Genomic DNA, 22,200 nt, shown 5'->3' with positions numbered 1-22,200 from the left:
TACGGGCCAAGGTGTCCGACAGATCTGGCGTTTATGGTTTTCAGCTTTACACAGTTAGGTGCACAGGGTGAGCTCAGAATTACCAGCAATGTTTGGATGCTGACCGACCTCTTTAAAAACGGCTGTCTCTATAGCGACAGCGTTAGAAGTGCACAACGCTGACGTCAAACAGCGAATACCCAGGGGATTTGATACTTGAAATGTTTTTAAGCTAATTTATTTTTCATATTTATTGCTTTTTAACGGATGGCCGGGCCTATATTTTGTTATGCCTTGGGTGCTCATTACGCCGGTGTTTTTGTAGTACGTTGCACTGTGTTGAAGCAGAAGACAATAACACACACTCTGAAACTGAAACCTACTGCAGAACAAAATGTGTTAATTAAAAGCAGTTTATTGAAAATATATCTTTTAAGTCATTCGGTGAGGAGTAATAATGATCTCGTCATTACTGGCTGAGAAAGCAAAGCAAGATTTGTAATGAATCTCGTGACGTCTGCCTGACAATATTTTAGATGCTTTCTTCTTTTGCTTTACAGTGACAAACCCTGAATGTATTTAACGTATATGTTTTATATATAGAGAGAGAAATTTAAATGCTTTTGATGACATTTTTTTCAATCAAGGGTGAAGACTGAAATGTATAGCTTTTGAATCTGACAGGTTGGGAAGAAATTTTTAGATTTCTTCCTGCACATTTACCCTTCATAACCCATTTAACCCTTTAAAGCCAAGTGTATCATGTTTATTATATCATGTTTATCAGTGCGATATCCATCCATTCGCTTCCGCTTATCCTTTTCAGGGTCGCGGGGGGTGCTGGAGCCTATCCCAGCTGTCATAGGGCGAGAGGCAAGGTACACCCTGGACAGGTCGCCAGTCTGTCGCAGGGCTAACACACAGGGACAGACGACCATTCGCACTCACATTCACACCGATGCGCAATTTAGATTTTTCTTTTAACCTATCCCCACAAAGTGCATGTCTTTGGACTGGGGGAGGAAGCCAGAATACCCGGGGAGAACCCACGCAAACTCCACACAGAAAGCCCCTGCTGGCCTGATGGTGGAATTGAACTCATGACCTTCTTGCTGTGAGGCAACAGTGCTAACCACTGCGCCACCGAAAAAAAATAAGAACAATGCCTGATGTAGCAATTATGTGCAAATTAATGTATACATGTATTTTGTATTCAATCAGAAACTAAACAGTCAGTTAAGAAAAAAAATTTTCTGGTAATTATTTCATGGTCCAGGCTTTAAAGGGTTAACACAGATCATAGCTTAACTTCACGTAGTGACTGGGAATGAGTCGTGTGCGCAAGGTGTGGATGTTGCGAATGAAATAAAGTTTCCACTAACAGTGACCGTGGACTCAATTAACCTAGCCTTATTGATGATTTATAAATGCCTCAGCCATGTAGTGCTAGAAAAGTAATCTCAGTCTTCTTTTTGATCTTCATTGCATTTTTAGGGGGGGAGAAAAACAACAAAACACTACATGCAAGTTTTGACATACAAAGGAGAGCCTGAAGTGATGATGTGTAACATGTGGCCACTCTGATCATAAAAACAGCCAACCCATTATAGAGCAGAGAGGTCAGTTTCCTGCTATGACATTAAAACAGTGAAAATAATGGGGTGAAAAATAACCGTGATTTAAACCCACAGAGCCATGGGGAGCGCAGTGATATACCATTGTCTGGAATTTCAAGAGCACAATTTCACGCTCCTAACTCCTCGTGGCGATTGGGGCTTAAGTGCTATCCAAGAGTGTGTGTCTAATATACATGGTGATGAGTTGCTAAGGGGTTACAAGGGCACTGCACAGCCAAATCGTTTCTTCAAATAAACTTCATTGACTTCAGAGTGGCAATCTGCTTAGACACTGCCCAGAGGAAATAATTTGAACATGACAAAAGAGGAGCGAGCTGCACATTTACTTGAACTCTACACTTCAGAAACTCTAAGTGGCTCCAGGATTAGCATATTTAACATTAACATGTTTTATATGAAAATGGATTTTTGCTGGCAGAGCCGTTTGCAGTTTGTCACGAATCAACTGAGGTTAACTTGCCATGAATAAAAGCCAAATTCATTTACATTAGACTTTTGTGTTTGTCTTTTGTCAGTCAGGCAACTTTTTTAAAGGTTTCTATGGAATAACAGAATGCAGTTTTTAGAGTCATTACAGGCTTATGTCTCTGTGCTGTTACAGCTTGTTCACAAATCCCATTTTCACACAAACAGAAAGCTCCGTGTGAGTGTGTGGTGAAGGGAAAGGACAAAACCTATTAGCCCTGAATGAATCAGATCATATTTAGGTCATCGTTGTAGTTCAAACAGCTGTTGGCTAAGATTGTAACCTGGGATTATGAAGAGCCACAGGCTTGGTCAGCACCACCCCTACCCCACGACCCAAATCTCTCACAGAAATTTTAGAAGTGTCAAAATAAGCAGCGCACCGTCCACTGGTGGTGTGACAGTTATTATGTCATGCTGGGATGCTATAGGCTGGGATTGAGACAGGGTGACCTGATTCCGTGTTGGCACTGAATGAGAGCTTCTTCCAATCCTGTGAATTTGATGGGGAATCCTAAGCGGGGGCCCTCTGCTGGTTGGTTCTGGTATAACACGTGAGGCTTTTAAGTTGAAAAGCCTAAAAAAGACCCCTTCTAAAAGGTATACAAACATTTGAGCTGGTTGGATTTTCTTTTTGTCTTTATTAAATCTCAGGAAGTGGTCCTGCTGTGGGCATCCTCCTTAAAATTGATACCAGCGCTTTTATTTTGAATGTGTGCTTGTATGCTTTCCCCACTGCAAGCAATATGAGTGACTTCTGTCAAATAATAACATAAAAAATAAAGAAGAAAGAAAAACATGGTATGCAATAAAACATGTTAATGACATGAATTGAAATGATAAAAGTGTGAACAAGTTTAAAATTTTAATCAGATCTGAGGCCTTATTATAAACAAAAGTTCAAAAATATTATCATTATATTCACAATTCTTTCAAATTTAGCAACAAACACATAATCAGTGACACAACTTGTAGAGTTAGAGGAATATAGTAATTTCTTTAAAAAAAAAAGTAAAGTGTTCTCAAAGAACGCCATTCTGAAAAGCTGAAAAGCGATTAATAAATGATAAAGTCTCACAATCCAATCAGCATCAGAACTATTGACAATGTGAGATCCTAAAGCGGCCTCACTCTTAAAAGTAAGAAAAACTTTACAGGGAGCAACTTTCTTTCGTAAAAGACAGCCATTTTTCCCCAGGAGTTTTGATAACACCAAACGTGACACAAAGCACTAAGCTACACTTTCTGTCAGACATTTCCAGCAGCGATACTTGAGAAAATGGGTTGGTTTAACAGAAAATCCCACTGATGTACAGTAGGACTCATGGTGTCTCACAAGGCTTAGAATGGAAAGGAAATGGGACACAGAAGAGCCTGCAGTTTGTTTGTTTTTCTTAAAGTGGAGCCAAAATGTCACCGTAATTTGGCCATTTCAACCATTCTGCCTTATCACTACCAGTGACCGTGCACAAAGTCCAAAAAATGTTCTGACCTGGCTGATAAATATCTTTTGCTCTCTGTGCCACCTGTGGTCTGAGTAAACCATCGCACTAAAGTAAGGTTTTTGAGGTGGCTCCGTCGCAGTAATGACCGGCCTCATCCTGCTCAAGTCTCCTTTAATATTCCTGAGAGCCACATGGCCAGCAGCTGGTAGTGTAAACTTTGGACTGATATCATAAAGTGATTCTAAATGAGAATGAGTTGGTGCTGAGGCCAAACAGCAACTTAACAACAACCTTGTAGCCTGCTGAAGGAGTCAGACAAGACAGGTGACCTATTTTACCTGCTGATACGCAACTACAAGAAGTCATTTTGGATATCTCTCCTAACAGGGAGGCCAGTGGCTTCTTACTGGGCAGCGACAGGAACCGCTCTGAAGCAATTAACGAGTGAACGGCTCAACTCTTTCTCCTTAAAAATGGCATTTGACCACCTCCACCGAACCATAGAGATGTGGTTCGATGATTACTAGAATAGTTTCCATGTTTTTCCAACAGCAGCTGCATAGGCAAAGACTAACCCGTCTATTCTCTGATGCAAACCCAGACATGTTGTTCTATAAGCATGCCTGAAATATGACAGAAACTGCTCTTCAGGGGACCTTTCAACAGGGTAAAGAGTTAAGAAAGTATGTCACTCCAAAGACTCTCCACTACATCAGAAAAGGTAATACAGGAAAACCAATTTTGCTTAAAATCAAGACTTTTCCCCTGTGCAAATTTACTGCAGTATATCTCTCACAACAATCTTTAGCTCTAACCGTTGACCTGTTGTTCACTGGATAGACTAGCAATCAACATTTTTATCCTGGCAAAAACAAGTATTTAAGAATAAATTACCATTTCAGTTTTATCCTCCCACAGACAAAAAATTCAGAGCCTGGTACTATTATACATTTTGAGCAGTGTCTCACTTACGTTCTGTTCTCCCAGTCAGTCTAATAATGCATGGCAGGGAATGAGAGGCCTGCCACACCGAGAGAACTATATACAACCAAGGAGAGTGTGTCTGCTTTAATGGGGAGTTTCAGCCTGCTGACTGAGACTCGTACCAAGTAAGCCTGCACTGGCTGGTTTATTGGGCTAACATAAGCTGACAGAACACCTGATTGCAGATGCTTGTGTAAAGATGGATTACATGCACTAACACCTGGTGCAGAGTGTGTGTGTGTGCTTGTGTGATGAAGGGAAAACAGCAGATAGCTCTTGGAGAGATGCTTCGGTCTCATTTCAAAACACCACCTGAGCCCTAATCCCTCAGTGCATGGTGCTAATTCACCATGGGACGCCCAAATGCTCTAGGTGGGGTACAGCACGCAATCCACACAATCCATCAAGTGGGACTAGTCTGAACTTTTTCAGAGTGCAAAATATTAGATCATTTCCCATAAAGAACCACAAAGGTTTATTTTTTCCTCCTGTCCCCATCATTCACAAATATGTTTAAATAAAGACAAACTGAAAAGTTGTTTTTCAAGATAGTCTATATCTTTATTTACTATGACAACCATACCTAATGCCTAAGTCCACTCAATTACTTTTTACAATTTGAACAATTCAAGAAAAGAAAAATACTGAGAAGAAAAAAAAATTTGAAATTGAATTAAATTAACAGAGGAAATCACTTCTTCTTCTTGGCAACATCATTTTCTTTGTTTCTTTCCTGGAAACCTGAACATTAGTGTTGCAACAAATAACACTAGAGCGCAAGTGGGTTTTAAGGAAAAGGGTGTTGTGTTTTTGTGTGTGTCTGTGTGTATTAAAGCATATCACTCTCGGGAAACCCAATCTGGAGTTTCGAGAGGTTGTACACATTTCTGACACGCGTTGAGCCACGTAACGACAAACGCGCTGCATCTTCGTCGTACGCCGCTAAACAGCCGCGTGGTTGAAATGTCTTTGCTTCGACGCTTTTCGTATGGAATGTAGAAACTGCTCTTTTTTGTTACACCTGTGCTGTTCTCCTTTAATGTTCCCATTTTCACCTTCATCTGACAGTTTAATGCCTCGCTCTTTGCCCGACTGCTTCTCTTGTAATGCTTTGTTCACCTTGTAATTAAGTCCCTTGTGATATCTGGGCTAATGTTACTGCAGTCACAGAGCATCCCGCAGCCGGTGCTACTCTTTAAGTTTCGTTACATATTTCGCTGCACTTTCATTCTGCAACAAATAAACATGAGACCGATGAGCCTGCGCATCTTCAAAATCTCAGCGACGAGGCACCGGTGGTAGAGTTTTACTGTGAACAGGTTACGTTTGCGGGAAACGATAAATACCGATACAGCTGAGGCTGATAACAACTGTGAGGGACTCCTTTCTGTTAAATAAAGGCAAGAACGGTCACACTGGGAGGAAACGGCGATAAAAGCTCAACAGGTTCGACTGTGGCTCAGAAGCTTCGTCAGCATTTTGACTGATGACATCAAGCATAAACAAAAAGATTGTTGGGTAATGGCATCACTACAGCAAACATTTCTGTAATATTTAAATATATTCAAAAATTTCAAATGAAGGCCAATCAAACATCACATCGCTTATTCTTTTAGACATTTCTACCATTAAAATATAATATGGTCGACAAGGTCAAATGGAATGCAATTCAGCACTAATGCGCTAATGATTGGTTATTGCTGTCATGTAATTTGCTAGTCGTACTTTCTCTTGTCAAAGCTGCTGAATTATACACTCAAAAGCTGCTTTCTGTGAGGTTTTTTTTTGGTTTGGAGGGTTGATAAACAGGGATCCACCTCCTGACTTGTTGACTGGTTCTTTTGTGAAGATCAAAGGATCCTATCGTGGGCTTGGTTGGGTTAAAAAGGCTGATTGATAGGTTGCTGGGATTAACTGGATGCTGTCAAAGTTCCCCAAACAGACTCAGATCTGAGATCGGTTTCTCTGTTTATACTTGATTTTTTGTTTTTGAGAAGAGAGAAGAGAGAAGAGAACAATTCAAGAAGACTTCACCGGTTTACATCACCTTAAGACTTATTCAAGTGGAAAATAATCCTTCAAAAGCAGAGAACCCCAAAGTGCAAAGCTACTAGAGCGGCACCAATGCAGCAGTGGTATTAAAAGTGGGACTTGCACTGAAGCGTTACTGACTTCAGGTGTCTCGTTACTGACTAATTTCTCAAAATGTATGATTACTCTTTTTATTTAGAGGAGATCTGTGCCTGGTGGGGAACCGTCTTCATCCTATCTGTTCCATTTGGAAGGCCGGCTGGTGGAGTTAGTAGCTTGGTGGCTTGGTTGTAGATTGGTGCCTGGCTCACTTGCGGGGTTGATGGATGTGCTGGTTGATGTGCTGGGCAGGGGGAAGCTTGGGGACACCAGGCAGGGGCTTGTTGTGGGCCACCTGGGCAGCAGCTGGGGTGAAGTCCTTATCACCCTAAACGTAAAACAGTAAATAAAAAACAGCAAATGATGACAAAGTTGAACCAAAAAGAAAAGCTAAGCCACAAGGCTAGTAGTGTAAGGATAAAACAACATTTTAAAGAAGACTGAAAAAATGTAAGTGTGTGTATAGAACTCTGTTCATAACCAGTTTTGTGTACTTTATCCCTGTGTGAAATAATACAGTATGTGGACCTTTAAATCCTTTCCCACTGATCCCCCCTGAAGATGCATGACAAGTACAGTATGGAGCACTCATCTGCTCTCCAGGTTTAATCTATTATTCCAAGAAAAATGCACATAAATAGCCTTGCTTCCTCTAAATCGGATCAAGTCACGGAATTTTAATCAGCAACTTAGAGGAGAATCACAGTTGGATTTCGTCCTCCTTTTGTTGTTATCCTCACTCCTTACTTCTCTATCTCTGCCAGCGTTTCGTTTCTCGCTCAGTTTGTCCCGTTTCTTCTACCTGCTCCATCTGCTGTTGCCTTCTCTTTGTGCTTTGCTCTCTGAGCAATAAAACTGCACTTGCACACAGGCATGAGTGTGAATAGGAGATTTTACATACTGTACAGTATATAGGTTGATGGTGGCTGGTGAGCTTGATTAAAGCTGTAAAACTAAGCGCTCAAAGTAAGAAAGAAAAGCACATACAGTCCACTGCTGTGTGCGTGACTGACTGGATTACTGGCCATTTGAATTCTTGCATCTGAAATCTTTGAGTTTATATAAGCTGGAAATTTGCTGATGCCTTCTCGTTCATCCAGATGTTACCATATGTGAGTGTTACGCCATCATAAAAATAACAGCATAACACATGGTTCCTTGACAGCCTCATTTCTTAGGATGTCCACATGGACGGACTTATATAACCCTTTTAATCAACCCTCTGCAAACAAACACAGCCTGTCTTTCTGAGCTTCTTGCTGAACTTTACTCACCCACCCCATCCTCGCCTGACCCTAATCCGTTCTGCTTAATGTGTTGGGGTTTTTTTTTTTCACCGCGCGTGTGGCTGTGCACTGGTTTTCCAGCAAGCTGGTGTTTGTGTGTAGGTGGGGCGCACAAACAAAGTGTGCATGTGTGTACTTCTTTTATTTAAAGAAAATTCCAGAGTTGACTCGAGGGGATGTGGATGATATTAACCTCCAATTACCCTTCACTCTCTTCTGAAGCTCAAAGCTTTTTCCACGAATACCTCTGTCCTACTGCAGAGGTATAGGAGGGAATATAACAAATTAACTGTCTTATTGCAACACGCTGCGAAAAGAAGTGAGGGCGACTGGCATCTCTTAAAATGACTATGCCAAAAATCAACAACAATGTAGCCTATTTTCAGATATTTAATCGAATTAAAGATTAAAATGTCTGTAATAAACATCACCAAGCCCAAAAGGCCTGTTCTCATGTTGGAGGAGCTGCAGTATGCGAACAGACAAACCGTAAGACTTAAGGAACAATGTCCTTTAGACTGAGAGATCAAAGTGGAGATGTTTGGCCATAATGCATGGCACCACATCTCATGATAACCAAACAAAGCATATCAAGCACAGTGATAATTTGGAGGGGTGATGATTTGGGCTTGTTTTGGAGCCATATTACGTGGTCACCTTGCAGTCACTGGGTCACCTATAAACGTCTCTGTATACTAAAGAACACAGAGTATATTCTAGAGTCTGATGTGAGGCCATCTGTCCAAAAGCTGAAGGTCAAAACTGGGTCATGCACAGGACAACGATCCTTAGCCCAGGTGCAAATCTACAACAGAATGACTGAAAAAGAAAAAATCAAGGTGATGCAATGACCCAAGGAGGTCCAGACCTCACAGTGATCTTAAGAGAGCTGTGCACAACTGAATGCCTGCAGATGTCAAAGACCAGAAGCAAAGTTCTTCAACAATGATTTCAGAGACTGATGGTCAGTCAGAAAACCATTATTTCAAGGTTTTCTTGCTAAAGTTGGTTCTGGAAGCTACTAAATTATTGGTGTAAACCTTATGTTTCAGGACTTTTGAGAGTTTTTTTGGGGGGGGTGAGGGGATGTGTGTACAGAACAAGACTTTGTGGTGTGATCTGATTACAGGTAAGAAGAAGAAACAAAGTCTGAAAAAAAAAACTTACTCTGGGCGTTTAATAATTGCTCGACCTGTAATGGTATTTCTTCCCTTTTTTCTACTTTTTTCTTCAGCTAGTCTTTCTTTAGATGCTTTACTTCCTGGCAATAGTTCTATTATAAAAAAAATGCATTTTAGAAACACATCAGCTACTGAATGAAAAATTGAAGGTACATAGCCAGGAGGCATATTTTTTTGTAAGCTAAAAAAAAAGGGGGGGGGGACTCTCTGGAGACCACACACACACACACACTGAAGTGTTTCGCTTAACTCTTAAAAGGCTTTTCTGAGGCTTTGTGCACTGCTAGCCTCTGGGCTTGATGGCAGTGATAGGGGCAAATGGGAAGGCTAGAGGAGGATCGGGGGATAAATGGGATGCCTGCCACCTTCTGATATCACTGCAATCTTCCGCAAACAATCTGCCTGGTCTGACACACACACACAAAGCGGGGAACGAAGCCGTCCAGCCAGTCAAGGACACTTTTCACACAGACACACGCACACATACAGTCAAAAAGAATTAAACACAAACAGCTATTCACAGACTTTGACCTGCTTTTCAAAGCAGCAGGTCAAGGCTGTAAAAGCCTAAACAGACTCTGGCACTGATGCAGTTAAAGTCATATGTGGTTAATACCCAGCATTTTGCAGTAAAGTGAACTACTAGTTAATGTGCAATTAACTTGCAATTTCCAGTTTTGGTTGGGAGTGTGTCAGAGAAGCAGCTTCAACTCTGTGGTCTTTTTTTGCAGAAGGTTTTGGTGCTGCACGGTGGCACCGCATTTTATTGAACCAGATTCATAAATTACAGATAAGCCACTTTTCCCTCATCTCATTTGGCACCAGTATTTTCTCGATTTTCTTTCCCTCCCCTGCTTTTTCTCCCATCTCTCTGTCTTGTTCTGCTGAGCCTCTATGGTCCCTGTAGAACCCCTGTCCCAGATATAAACCACATTATAATGCTTATTTCAACACCACTGGTGGTCTGTATAAATGTGTGTCTTACCTTTGTAACCACTCCAGACACAATCACAGGGGCCCTCGGTGGACTTTAAAGAAAAAAACAAAGGAGACAGAAAAGAGAAATTAGAAAGGACAATTACTTCTTTTTTTTTTTAAACAGGTCAATAGCACAGCTGTCTGCATATAGTTTATGCCAACATTTACACAAGTTTGCCTACATCAAATAAATAAGGAACATCCCAAAGGTGCCAAAAACCTACAACACCTACCCACCCACTTACCTTCCCACACACACACACACACACACACATACTACACACCCCGGATGGACCTGCCAGCAGCTTAAATAGCTCCCATTCATTCTGGCCAAACACTGAGGCTCACAGCTTCTAATGGAAAGGAAGAGGGGAAGGGAGGAGGGAGTAAGAAAACTAAACCCCTGAAAGAGAAAGAGAGCTAAAGTGAAGCCTGATGATGAAGATGAAGAAAAAAGATTTAGGGAGGAGGAGAAAAAAGGAGAACAGAGAAAAGTGAGGACAGGGAGGAAAGAAAGGCGATGAGGGGTAAAGTACTGTAGAAGGAGGAGGAGAAAGAGGACAGAGAGAAGCAGGGAGTGAAATACCTATATAATAACAAACTGTTAGAGGAGAGTAAAAGAGGATGAAGGAGAGAGGCAGGCGAGCGCTCACTTAGACATGGAGGGAAGGGATGGAGGCAGAGAAAAAGATGAGGAGGAGGAATGCGGAACCCGAGGTAAGTATCGACCTTGACATGACAAACGAGTGCCGTCTAATTTTACGGCATAGTCACCCCTCCGGCTAAAAGTGCAGTCAAGTTAGCCACCTTCAAAACTCCGCTTAAGGACATTAACTATAGCAGCAAGCATGTCCAGCTTACAGCTTACCTCATTACCGGCCTAATTTAGATTGAAACTTCAAACTGCAGTCTCAGCAGTCAAAATACGAACATTTTCAACCCATCTGCTCCTTTCTTTTTAAAAAAAAATATATTTTTATGATTCGCGCACAACTTTTCCAATTAACAGTTGCAGATTTCCAACACATCTGTGAAACATCGAATTTACCGATCTACATCTAGGCACTCATCTTAATGAGAAAATTCACACCTTGGTATTACATTAACACCTAGATACGTCGAATATCATTGATTACGCCATGCTAGCCGCTTGTCAAAAAGCAAGGTTCAGAGGTTCTCTATTAGCAATTCAATTAACTGAAAACGTAGCACATTAGCACCGCAAGTGTTCCTTATTCTAATCAACACCAAGTTAGTTAGGTGTTTTTAAGGCTAGCTGGGGAGCAGGTGGAGGGTAAATCAGCAAGTGAAGATGAAAAAGTGCTTTTCAGAAGATCATCTCAAACAGTTTATCCTGAATGTTAATTCTATTTATAGACGTAGAAATAAAAACATGTAACATATGCACAGGAGTTGTTTTAGCCCTTCTGGCTCATCTGAGGCGACGGTCAGATGCAACACTTGGGTTGAAGTGAATAGCAATGCTCAGTTGGATATGTATTCATATAGTGACACAGTGTGGACTCATGCTGAGCTGTCTCTATTGTACTCAGTGTCCCTCTCCAATGTGCACTTTGAGGTGAAATCCTGAAATATTATACAACAGACAATAAAGTGAGAGATATTTAAAAAAATAGATTTAAGAGAAAGGTCAGTGCATAGAATTAAGGATATTGTTTCAAAGGGTGTCTCTTGCTCCTGGCATCGGGGCATCATAACAACAGAGAGCAGACAGATAAGACATGTCTAGACAAACTGGGAGTGGTGGTGGGGGGTTAAGCTGTAAAAGAGTCAAGCATTTGGCTCCTTCAGGTCTTAAGATTTTGTTTTTGATCGGACTCAAAGAAAAATAAGCTTTTCGCTCAACTGGCTAAACACACAAAACTTTGGTTTTTTTCTCCTTGGGAGTACGCTCACGTCTGGAATGTGGCTTTTTTCCTAGATCCTTGGCCAATATGTGCTACCAGAACAGTTTAAATCCACCCCGGCACTCGTTGTCTGGGGATGGGACATGTTTTACCAAACGATATTCTTTCATTTGATGACGGCGGAGGTCTTCTCCAGTTTGGTTTGATCTGGTGACTGTTAAGGCAACACCGTACAAGTCAGATTACTTCAGCTTTTTTGTTTTGTTTTTTGGACCAACTCAAAGAGGCTTTAATCCATTAAAATTGTTAATATTGGTTTGATTTTCTCATGCACAACGTATATTTTAATCAAATGCTCATAAATAACAGGCAATGTAGACTCATCGCCTTTCCTGTAAATGCGCCAACTGTGCTTACATCTGAAGTCATGCAACCCACCCAAATGTCAATTCCGAGTCGGGAAAAACCACGATCAAGCCACGCGCTGACCCTTGGTGCCCTGTGAAGGGGAGTGTTGCCATTCTGGAAGAGACTACTCCCTTCCAGATAGACATGTTGCATCAGAGCATAAAGGTGATCACAGGCAACAGCTCTGTATTGATTTTAAGCAACTCTCCCCTCTAATGGAACAAGCAGACCTAAACCGTGCCAACAAATGCCTCTCCCAGCCTCGGATCTCCTCACTGCAGGGCCAAGGGTTCCGATTTTTCCTGTAATTTGCAAGCTGTCCGCAGCCACTGCATAATCACCAGCTGCAGACAAACACTAATGACAGGTTTTAGTCACACTTGATAAACAGATAACAGTCATTCAGTTTAAGACTTATTAATCAGAGATTAGTAAAACCACACCATGGCAAGCCCTGAATCCTTGATCTAGATACCGCACAAAAGCATTATCCTTCAGATTAGACTACTGACACCTTTGTAATCTATTCTATCTGCACGGGGAAGAGGAACGACAGGAGGGCAGAGAGAAGGAGAAATCAAAAGTGACAAAGACCTCATTTTTGGTTTTCTGTGCGCAGGAGGAATGCGGCTGCGTTCACAGGCAGAATGAGTCTGCAGGGGGCAGTAGAGAGCTGCGTGGGATCTTGGGGAGGCTGAGTGCCAGGAGAGGGGAAGAGTTAGAGGAAAGAGAGAGAGGAACAGGGGAGGAAAAGAGTGACGGAGAGTCAGAAATCTCAACTGTTAAGTCAAATGTGCAATAATCCATCTGCGTGACGTTTTTCTTTAACCTTTTTATTTTTTTAAGCATTAAAGCCACTGCTACTTCTACCCCACCCATTTCTCTCTCTCTGCTTCAGCAGAGCAGGAAGTTTGTTGCCGTGGGCGAGGTGCTGGTTGCCATAGAAACTGATGCCTGTTGCCCATCTTCCCTCCTCTTCCCCCTTATCTCCCTCTCTCTCCTCTCAACTTTTCACCATGAGCTGTCAACCTACTGCACGTCTCACCACAGCTCCTGCATACAGTGTATGTGTGCAGCGACTGAGTCGATCTTTTTCCGAGCCTCTGGAACATATCCCCCCCTCACCACAACCTGTAGTGCAGCCGACGCAAAGCCGATCACCTGGCATGTAGTTTATAGACATTCAGCTGAGAGTCCCATCCAAAAGATGTGCAAGAAGTTCATAACGCACCGAGTGGCACTTTTTCCACCCCTATTAAACTTCTCTGCTTCTCTTACTCTTGTAATGTACATCACACTGTACCTGAATATTTTACATAGTGGTTCCTGATGGCTTACGAGAACAACTTTCACACGATTATGGAGCAGGAAGCTCCAGCTCGGAGCTCCTTTCTGGCCTTTTTCCACTCGTTCCACCCCTTCTCCATCTCTTACCTGTCCTTTTTCCTATCTTCATACTGCCACAGCACCCCTTACCATACAATAATAATCCCCTCCTATCCTAATCCTTTCCTCTCCATAATCCCAGCCACCTATTTCTTTCCTTGCTTCATCTGTCCATCTCAGCTAGATTGGGAGAGGCAGGTGTTCCCCCGACTAAAACGCTCCACTGGCTGCAACTAATACGAAATTTACCCAGTAGCCACCTGCTAGACGTCCATCAGCGTGACACAAAGAGGGACCGACAGAAGTGCGTGTGACCGAGAGCTGCACTGATTGTATTTAGTGAGTGCACTTACTCTACCTCTCTTTTTGTAGATGTGCTGACAGGTAATCTTTAGATCACAACAAAGAACGTGCACCTGCACTTGCGCAGTAAAAAGCAGGCAGGGCAGGGTGAAGAAAATGCTCCATTTTCCTAATTAGTGCAAAAAGATGTGATCTTTCTACACTGTAAACTCTGCAGGCAAATATCTGGAATTTGCCTGCAGATTCCAGATATTGTTGTTTGTGTATTTCTAACTGTGCAAGTCCTAAGGTCATGATGCGATGCAAGGAGATGATGCAAACAGGACTGGATAAAGAATCAAAGGATCCTTTGCACTGCACCGGTGACAGGCAGCTTGTTTTTATATACTCTTAAACAGAATGACAAACTAAGGAAGTACATAGTTGTTAGGCTGGAATAGCGCCAATCACCATCTACAACATGTATAAAGCGCAGTCCGCGTGCTTTTTTTGTACTTGCGATAAATACTTGGCCTCAATTTTTAAACTTTAATGCCCTCTCTATTATTACCACCCGTCATCTTGGCAGAAAAGGGAAGACGGCAACAGGAAATGACTTACTGGTGCTGACAGGCTTGATGCTAGTCCTGCTTTAAATTACAGGAAAAGACTCAACCAACCAGCTTTGCAGATGAAGACCATGCAATATGTCATTTAGTGTGCGTACGTGTGGAAAGTTGTGCACAGAAAATTTCCTGACAGTTGGCAATGTTCTTGAACCCTGCTCACTGCTGTGCACTGCCTGTCACTTCCCATTTACCACCTCTTATTAACACACACACACACGCGTGCACGCACACACACAGATATGTGGTGAGAATATGCCACCTGTGCTGATACGCACACAGCTGACGTACCCTTGTGAATATTGAGGAGATATAGGAACGTGTACAAGCACAGATTCAAAGACAGACACACGCAGCTACCCGGAAAATAAGGAGCAACTTGCAACGACGCCGTTGCAGAGCAGAGAGACCTCAGCACAAGCAATGCAATTCGAGCAACAAAAGACGAACATGCTAATGCGGAGACGGAACAATTATTGTCTCTCGCAAACAGAGCCAGCGTGATGTAAAACATTAAAACCGAGCCTGTTTATGGCAAAACAATAGCGACTGCTGAATAGGCTGTTCGAGTTAATGCTGTAATTATGCAGTAATTATGTTGTTTACTGAATTAGCTGGCGACAACACATGAAAAGTCTGCCGCGGAACTGCCTACAGTACAGCCTAACGGAAAAGCGAAAGCCGCTAAATGCCTTGGTTGGCAATTTGCAGAGCGTGTTTGTGATTAGCAATATACAAATCACCACAGTTAAAGGCTGCACACAGACTAACAGATATGTGTGTACTTAGGTTTTATTAAAAAAAAACCCACATGATATGACAAAGCCTTTCACCACTGAAACACTGCGCGTTAGTTTCATCTTGAATCCCCGTGCAGCCCTTTAGTGTCTTATCATGCACTTTCGTCTTTCATTTTGCCTGCATAATGCTTCGTTTTTGCATATCTGTGCAAAAACTTAGCAGTCATTTCATCTCTGTATTTGTTTTGCCTGCCGCTTTGATAGTTATGCGTCACTGTGGCTACGTCGCACATATCTGCTGCCATTTCCGTCTCTTTGTAGGTCTTTTGTGGTGGTTTCGATGGTCCTTTGATTGACTTTCTGTGGTTTACAGTCACCTCAAGAGATCCCTCTACCCGAGCGATGGCTCGACCGCTCGGGTCTTTCTCTAAAGCGAGCGCGTTACCTGCTGCTGATGTACTCCTCGCTGTCATCTTTCTGCGGTGGTTCTGGAGCAGGAGTTGGCTGGTGCTTCTGCACTATCCTCATACCGCCTGCCTTTACTGGAGCACACCCACACACAGAGAGACAGAACACGTATGCAGTGATTTGCCAGATCAGCTGAGAGAATTTGTCCAAAGTCTCACTATCAAAACAGGAAATTTAAATAGATTAAAAAAGCCACTTTAGCTGTGTTTGGAGAGTTAGGTGACTTGGGCCTTTTTACTTTATAGCCAGCGTTTGAAGAAGCAAAAATAAATGAATTTTAAGAATGTTGTTTAATGCTGACATAATCATGTCTGTGACTTGCACAGAGGTCGGTTGTAGCAGTTGCTGGACGACTGTTCTGAGGTTGTCCTTGATCTCGGACAGCCTCACACACTACAAGTTAATGAGTGTGTTGTGAGCTTCCCGCTGATCACAGGTTGGGTGCGAGGTGCACTGGTTATCTTACTGTGTTATCAGTCCTGCAGCTGCTGTGGCCCACTGCCCTGCCTGCTACTGCTTATGTCCACGTACACCTTTTCCCGTTTCTGTGCAGCCTACATGGCTGAAGCCTCGAGCCCATGGCCTCCACGTCACCGCCCGCCAATGAGCAGCTATTAGCGGCAACATTGAAACTAAAACCTTTCTAAAGGGCCGGCGATCCTCACCAATCGCTACAATGTCAGCAATGTGATGTTGCAAGAGCCCACGCAAATCAGGAAGTAGGGGTATGTGCGAAAGACAATTACGGCAAATTATTCTAAACGCAATCTGGACACCACAGACGATTTATAGTCTAAGGCATCTGCCAGTGTAAGGGTTGCATAAGTATTAATCATCACCATCATGTGATCTTTTCTCTCCTTTTTTTTGATCTGAGACATTGCACAAACAAAAGGCCCTAAGATTCATAACAGGCTTAAAAAAAACACCCCCAGCACCACAGCACAGGGAGCTTTACCTGCAGGGAGATGACCGCCTTTGGTTTCGATTTTCTCCTTCGGCGGCGATGACATGCTGCCGGCTCAGATGTGGGGGTCTGCTGCGGAAAGCGAGCTGAGCCTCAATTTTAAAGCTGTTCCCGCTTTATTCTGCCTGAAAATGTGGACTACACTCAAGTCTGGATCGTCAACGTGGCTTTTTCCTGAGCATTGTTTGGAAGAGATGCGTGGTGACGTCGTGCGGAGCCGTAAAAAGCGCGGTGACGTCAGTCGTAAAAATCTCAACTAAGGTATTCGGGTTGTTAAAAGATGTACCAGATTATTATTATTATTATTATTATTATTATTATTATTTCCGGTAATTATGTCTGATTTATTTGAGCAATCAATCCCAGTTGCGAAAGCAGAGCTATCAGTAAAGTACCGCACATCATCAGGAAGGTCTTTGTGAGTAAACATGACATAGATCTAATTGAGCTCATGATTTAATCTCTGCCCTCATTACTGCGCAAATGTTGTAAAAGCACTAAGCGTCCAGGCTACACAAATAAATTAAACAAAATGAGTATCTATAGTAGATCTCCACCTACACAGCCTCTAATGCAGTGTAAGCTGTCTATCATTTCTCACCAATAAACTGTGATGCTGAAGCAACAATCAGCGTGCAACTGCTTCAGCTTGCTTGTATGTCTGCCTGCATGTTTGTTAGCGGCCGAGCGTCCACAGTTTCTAAGATATCAGATTTTTGTGACGGTAGAAACCAAAAACAGCTTGAGCTGTTTGGTCAACGTCAAGTTAAATGTCACACCAAATGTGAAAAATCAGTAAAAACGTTACATTACCCACAACACTTCATGTCTTAAAACTTCACAACAGTGCCAAGGCTTTTTCCAGTGCAACACCCTACAATGTCACAATGACGCCATAAAATTTACCAAAATCCCACATGGCAGTAATATATCTTAAAATCTTACAGCTTATAGAAATGAAAGATTTCAGCCAGGCCTGCTCCAGTCATATGGGTAAAGATTAAAAAAAAAAAAATACACCATTTTATTATGTAAAGCTTCAAGGTCATAGGCCAAAGGTCAGAAATCAGGGTGATGTTATAAAAGGCAGCTGACGTCAGCATGTTGTAATAAAAATGTCATAAAACATCAACGTTTTAGTATAACCCTTGCCCTTTTTGGGGGGTGGGGTGTATGCAGAGTAGAATTAAGGTTTTCATTCAGTTGTCTGTTGTATAACGGAGTAAATACTAAAACATAATAAAATAAAATAAATCAAGGAGGAAAGTTGCAAATATCCATCTGTTTCTGGTTTGTGGTGTTTGGGTGGTTGCCCATCTGTTAATTTACAGTCATCGTGAAATTATAAGCATCAAGGTTAAAATAAAAATAAATAAATACAGCATTGTGGATTGTGGGATTTATCTGAGAAGTGATGAGTTCAGTAAATGCAAATGAATTTTACATGCAAATTCACATGATTACAGTGTGGGTGTGAGAGGGAGAGAGAGGGAGTGGTCACAGTGATGCATGCAGGCCAATCATCAAGCTAATGGCATAATTGCCGTGTCAAGTGGCAGCTGTGTTCTTCATTCAGACCATCAGAAATGTGTTCGTCGCACACTCTTTCCATACATACACTCATGAATTCGAACGAGTCTCAAAAGTGTACACACCCACATATTGAATGCTAATGCAATCATATATATTCACACACCTGTTTTTTACATATTTTTGATGGCAACTGGTATTGCTGCACGTAGACACACACACACACACACAGCTGATGAGCAATGGGTGTTGGCAGAGGAGAGATGGTTAGCATCACATTTGTCCTCAAAGTGGGATGCAACTCCTGCCAGGACATTAGTCCCCAAGGAGGCTGTTGACAACCAGTCAACAGGCCAGCAGTTCACTCGCAGGTCAGGACTCACAGGTCTGCTGATAAAATGATGAACTGTGATGTGTAATTTACATGTTTTGGCTGTAAATCAAGAAAACTCATTCTGACTGACAAAAACAGCCAGCGAGACAATTTGTAGGATTTCATTTCCCACATTTGACCAATGGATAGAAATTTGCCTAATTATTTCAGAAATGTTGCACTACAAATATCTGATAATCTTTTAAAGCAAAAATGTTTTAAGTTAGTACAAAACTGTCATACACACCAAAATACTAGTTTCTTTTAAACGTAGTTTTACTTACATGTTAGAAATACACTGCTCAAAAAATAAAGGAACACTTTTAATCACATCAATTAAACCTCTATATTGATCTGCCCAGTTAAGTAGCAGTGGGGGCTTTTAATCAGTTTAGCTACTTTGGTGTCTGATAGTGTTCCACTCATGCGTTTTTCTATTCAGGCATGCCTTTACTGCATTGCGGAATTGTTTGGGGTTGTTGTCACGATGAAAAATGAAGGGATTGTCAATCACATGCTTTCCAGATGGTATTGCATGTTGGAATAAAATCTGGAAGTGCTTTTCTGTGTTCAAAATGCAGCCCCAAACCATGTCAGAGCCTCCACCATGTTTTACAAATGTGCATAGAAACTGTTGTACCTCAAAAAAGAATAAACATTTTAGTCCCCATGCAGCTCTTCTCTGTTCATTGGAGCAGATACATCTTCTTCATGCAGATTGAAGATCTAAGAACATCTTCAGACCTAAGATTATTCCATCTGCCATTCACTTTCAGGAAACATTCCCAGATGTAATTGAGGATTTGGTCCTTGCTATTTAAATGCAGCTTACAGTGCTTGCAGTGATAGAAGCAAGTGAAAGTCATCTTTATATCATGCTTACTTCCAGGTCTAAGTGCAGGCCAGTCCCTTACGTGTGTGTGAGTCTGAGCACATGAGGTTTTGCTTTTCACTGCACACGTGCACAAACGTATGAGTGTGCGTACATATGTGACCACTAGATGGAAGAATGCAGCTTTACATCATCAGAGTAGTGTCTCCAGTGAAGTATGTGGGAGTTTGCGTCCTGCAGGATTTATCATCACTGTCATTCTAACAAAGCTCAGGCTGTGATGCCCCAGAAAAACTGAAGAGTCACTGCACAACTCTAAAGGAAAAGACAAATAGAGAGCTCCACGCCCAGCTCATTTTTTCCTCCCTCTCATACTTGTGTGACACTCTCCCTCCACCCTTCTTTCTGTTCCTTGCCTTTTTCTCTAACTTTACACACGACTGAGAGCAAGGGAGAGCTTTCATTACTTAGGTGAAAATACATGGCATGCATTCAAATTGCCATAGGTGAAATCCTCTTCAGAAGTCAGTGATCTCAAACACCTGCCCGTGGCTGATATCAGTGTGTGTGTGTGTGTGTGTTTCCTGAGCCTTTGAGAGGAGAACTCTCAGTGACGCCGTACAGAGAGACAGAATGAGGACGTCACAGGTGAGTGAATTTGTTCAACTGACAGGGGTATACACTCACACACACACACACACACACACACACATGCAATCATGTCTCTGACATACATATTTTCTCTCTTGCTCTCTCTCACTCTCATCCACGCACACACACACACTCACAGTGATGTAGCTCTGTGGAAGCCAGCTGGGTCCTCTGCAGCACCACTATCACACATGAACAACCAAGGGTTCTGCTCCACTCTGCAGCATTGACTATTCAATACCTGACATGGTGCCTTATGTTATATCATGTGAGTGTGTTTGCGACATAGAACCAACCACGGGAGCTTGTACTTAGTTTCATGAGCCCACGGCAGTCACTGTCAGTCTGAAACAGGGTGAAATGTGAAGCGAGAGAGAGAAGAAGCAGAGCAATAGGCCCATTGATTACCAATAGCATACTGTGAAGCATTATTGGGCATCACTGCTTTGCGCCCTTTGTTCTAAAGGTTAAGCTCAAGTTTACTTAGGAAACAGTGAATCAGTTTTTCTCAGAACAGTCAGCTGCCTCAAGAGTGGTTATGCCCTGAGGTAACTTCATTTTAATGGCAAATGAGACTCCCACATTTCTGTGGTTTGGAGCTATTGATGGACTCTCTTCTGCATGATAAAATAATTGCAAGCAATTGAAAAATAAACACTTTTGTGTGGAATGGACACGTCTGGGATATTGATTGTTAACCATGCTAACAGCAGTCTGTGGGCTGATCAGTTTAAAAGTTTCAGCTGAAATATATCAACAACCATTGCATTGATTGCTTTTTTGCAGACGTTCCGGGACACTTCCAGAAGATTTTTGCCTGAAGCCTTTCCTGCGCCTGTTGTTCCATCAGTTTCACTTAAAAAACAAATCAATATCATGCCATAAAATTAGGAACACATTGCTTTGGCTTAATTGCAGTTTCATCATTTTTCCAATAGCCAAATATACAAATGGGCTCTTTTTTTTTAGCCTCAACCTTATGCTAGTTGATAATTAAGTAGTTACCATAATAACATGTTGATAAAGGTTACTGTCAGTATGCTACCAAGCTGATGGTGTGTCATACTGATTTCAGCATATCATCTGTGACTTTTTACAGACAGTTTAAATGAATATGTCCTGGCTTCACACACCCAGAGGCAATGAGCTCACCTGTTCCCAGTCACCTCCTCTCTGGCCACCACTTAAGGTGGTAGTTTGTCTTGTTTAAGTTCAGTCTTTGCTGGATTGCTGAACTAACAACAGTTACTAAAGCTGGCTCCCTTGCTTGTTGTTGTTTTGGTCTGCTCATCCATCATAAATTACTTACCTTGATGCTCCTTCTGTGCAGATCATCTGGAGGCTTCTTGTTCTGACAGAGATTCTGACGTAGAACTGCCTCTCTGTCTGGAACCTGGACTTCGTCATCAGAAACCCTTAGATGAACTGTTGTTATCCTTTGTGTTAACAATAAACTTGTGGCCATTACAGAATATTCTTTTTTTAGACAACTTGTGTGTAAAATAAAACTGCTAGATGTCAGTAGAGTGCAGATTGCAGTATTCTTACACCTTCCAATCTAAGTGCATAAGCCTAGCTATGTTGGCCGCTGTAGGACAAACACATTTTAGATCAAACACATTACATTTAGACTGTACCCCCTAACGGCCATTGCCGGCATATTTCTTCTGCTGTTTGTGTATAAAACATTTTTGTACACACTACCAGTGTTGGGTAAGTTACTTTAAATTAGTAACTTAGTTACATTACTAGTTACTTCTATCAAAAGTAACTCAGTTACTTCAAGTTACTCGTTACTTTCAAAGTAACTAGTTACTAGGGAAAGTAACTTTGGTTTTACTCAGAATTCTCTTGTTAATGTGTTGCTTCCATAACTTTGCCAGTCTTCTAGCTTGCTTACTGTCAGGAGTGTCATGTGTGGAGGCGAGGAAGTGACCCAAACGCAGGACTCGTGGATAGTGAAGAACTGAAGATGGTTTATTAT

At 41.9% G+C, this 22,200-nt stretch overlaps 1 protein-coding gene across 2 annotated transcripts; it reads right to left on the bottom strand.

Moving 5' to 3' along the window:
* Nucleotides 1-5,046: 5,046 nt before the first annotated feature.
* Nucleotides 5,047-21,638, bottom strand: dap (death-associated protein). 2 transcript variants are annotated; one of them, XM_035909424.2, is made up of 4 exons: nucleotides 21,526-21,638; nucleotides 15,841-16,020; nucleotides 10,093-10,135; nucleotides 5,047-6,968 (listed from the first exon to the last, which is right to left on the bottom strand). In XM_035909424.2, exons 1-4 carry the CDS (start codon nucleotides 21,621-21,623, stop codon nucleotides 6,849-6,851), a joined length of 441 nt encoding a protein of 146 aa, XP_035765317.2. In that variant the 5' UTR covers nucleotides 21,624-21,638; the 3' UTR covers nucleotides 5,047-6,848. The 2 variants fall into 2 exon arrangements, with proteins under 2 accessions (XP_035765317.2, XP_006794766.1); XM_006794703.3 differs by lacking the exon at nucleotides 21,526-21,638 and adding an exon at nucleotides 16,822-17,052 and having other exon boundaries at nucleotides 15,841-15,937.
* Between the last annotated feature and the right edge of the window lie 562 nt (nucleotides 21,639-22,200).

The sequence above is a fragment of the Neolamprologus brichardi genome, chromosome 9 (genome assembly GCF_056152115.1).
Source record: "Neolamprologus brichardi isolate AB-2024 chromosome 9, ASM5615211v1, whole genome shotgun sequence".
In the NCBI taxonomy this organism is placed as follows: domain Eukaryota; kingdom Metazoa; phylum Chordata; class Actinopteri; order Cichliformes; family Cichlidae; genus Neolamprologus; species Neolamprologus brichardi.
The sequence above is the reverse complement of the archived record's forward strand: the minus strand, read 5'-3'. Positions and strand labels throughout refer to the sequence as shown.